This window comes from Halyomorpha halys, unplaced genomic scaffold, assembly GCF_000696795.3.
Source record: "Halyomorpha halys isolate HHAL.00 unplaced genomic scaffold, Hhal_1.1 Scaffold743.1, whole genome shotgun sequence".
Taxonomy (NCBI): domain Eukaryota; kingdom Metazoa; phylum Arthropoda; class Insecta; order Hemiptera; family Pentatomidae; genus Halyomorpha; species Halyomorpha halys.
In genome coordinates, this window is record NW_027104794.1 from 94,086 (window position 1) to 96,245 (window position 2,160).

Consider the following 2,160-nt stretch of genomic DNA (forward strand, 5'->3'; position numbering starts at 1 on the left):
TATGTCCCAGAATAAAGTTATTTTTTCATTTCATTTCATAAATAACAAAACTTTAAAAAAAAAAAAAGTTATATGCTTTACAAAATCAACATTTAGTAATTTAAGACAACACTATAATGTTTATTTTAAAAGAAACAAAACAATAATATCAAACTGTGGTATGGCATTGATCTCTCACATGTTAACCAATTGAGCTCTTTCCAGTGTAGCCCATCGTACTTAGTTGCCAAGAGCTCTCCAATTAGACCCTTTTAATAAACTGAGTACTTGTTCTGAAGAGCAGATCCGCTGCCCAAAATCTAGTTCTAATCATACAGGTTATCAAGGAGTGGAGTGTATCTTCCTTTTCTTCAGAGTTACAGATTTGGCAGTTATCAATACTATCATTCATTCATGGTTTTACACTTAAATTGAGTAATTCTGCTCTAAACCGGAATCTCAGATGCATCGAAAATTACCATTTAAATATGGTGTTTCGTGTGACAGTATTGTCATAGCATTAAACTTAAACGTGACAGTAACTTCATTACCACAACATGTAGTGTCAGTTATCACTCAATCTCTTACCTATAAATGTTGACAGAAACTATATTTAGTTCAACTAAATCGGTAGATGCAGCCTTGCATCAAGTAACCCTAATACTTTTTTTATGTTTCAAAAAAAAAAAATAATAAACTAAAATTTGATTCAAAGAATCATTTTTATTTAACGCTATTTAATCATTTTTATTGAGTTATCTTTTTTAATAAAATTGCATTCATAACAGTTATCCAATAATTTAAAAAATAAATCATGCAGTAACTATTATTGAAAATGTATAGAAAACAATCAATTACAGTTTCAAACCTTTATGGTACTGGTACTGGTATTTGGTGGGGGGTTCACAACAAGTCCGGCAAGTGGGCCTTGTGGTCCTTTTTGCCAACTCCTGATGGCTACCTAAGTTGCTCCCAGATACTAATCAAGGTGCGGGACCACTGAAAAATGAATGTTAACTGCCCTAGGTGGGAATCGAACTCACAACATTCCGAACCAAGCGTACTGGAACCTGCACCCCAACCTGCATCCCAACCTGCATGGCCTTCATGTCCCTGAACCTTTATGGTACAGATTATATTAATGTACAGGTTAGTCGAGTTAAGTTAGGTTAGAGAGTAATTAGTCGAGTGCAGTGTTGAGAACCTCTGCTCTACTCCCTCTAGCAAGGGAAGTTTTATGATTTTACAAAAACAGTAAGTGCATTTTTGTTTAGATACAAATATCACTTCAAACTCTTCTGTTCGAAGACAGAAATGTGGAACTGTGTCTTTTACCTCTGAGTTACGGATTAAGGAGTTGATTAGAAGTAGTAAACTTTTATATTTTCTCCATGATTTTCCTTTATTGGGATAAGTATGAAACAAAAATTATTTTTCTCAACCAGATATCAAATCATTATTATTTTTTCTATAATTAATTGATATTTTACAGGAAATTGATAAGGTTAAATCGAAGTTCCGATCATATGCTGAACTGAAGAAGGAACTTAAAAAAATGGAAGCTGACGTTAAGACGGATACAGAAGTCTTACAAGAAACACTCACCGAGTATCATGAATTAGTAGAAGACACAGCAAGAGACGAAACAAAGAAGAAAGAGGAGGAAGAGCAGATACTTACATTCCTGGAGTACCTCGTTCATCAGATAGACAATGCTCAAGATTTTATTATTAAAATGAATGGGTCAGTGAAATTTTTTTTTTTTTATATTAAGTATTTCTTCAATTTGAAGATTCCCTTAGCGAAACATATCCTTCCGTCTGGCTGAAGGTCTTCTTCTTCTTCAACACTCAGCCTTCCAATCCATCACCAGTCTTGGAATCCTGTTACCATCCATCTTTTTTATAGAAAGCTGTTTATGATTCTAAAATTTAGAGAGAGAAACACTATTAAAAAATCAGTGGCGCCCAACTGTATTGGCCTGCTACACACAGCGTACTAAGACTAGTTGGACAATTGCTTATTATTTTTATATTACATAGGCGTTGTCAGTAAATAATAATAACATATTATTCTTGTTTTCGGTCTTTATTTATTATTTTTTTCTTATTGTTTTAGTTCTTTAATCTTTTCCTTTTTCTATATTTTAATTTTTTTTTTTTTAATCTTTTTTACTGTTTT

At 32.6% G+C, this 2,160-nt stretch overlaps 1 protein-coding gene across 2 annotated transcripts in view; it reads left to right on the top strand.

Moving 5' to 3' along the window:
- Positions 1-2,160, top strand: part of Sil1 (Sil1 nucleotide exchange factor) — a 23,792-nt gene that overhangs the window by 7,277 nt on the left and 14,355 nt on the right. For both annotated transcript variants that reach the window (XM_014428701.2, XM_024363360.2), the window contains exon 3: positions 1,472-1,722. In XM_014428701.2, the coding sequence (XP_014284187.1) occupies positions 1,472-1,722 (251 nt within the window). The remainder of the gene's footprint in view (positions 1-1,471; positions 1,723-2,160) is intronic.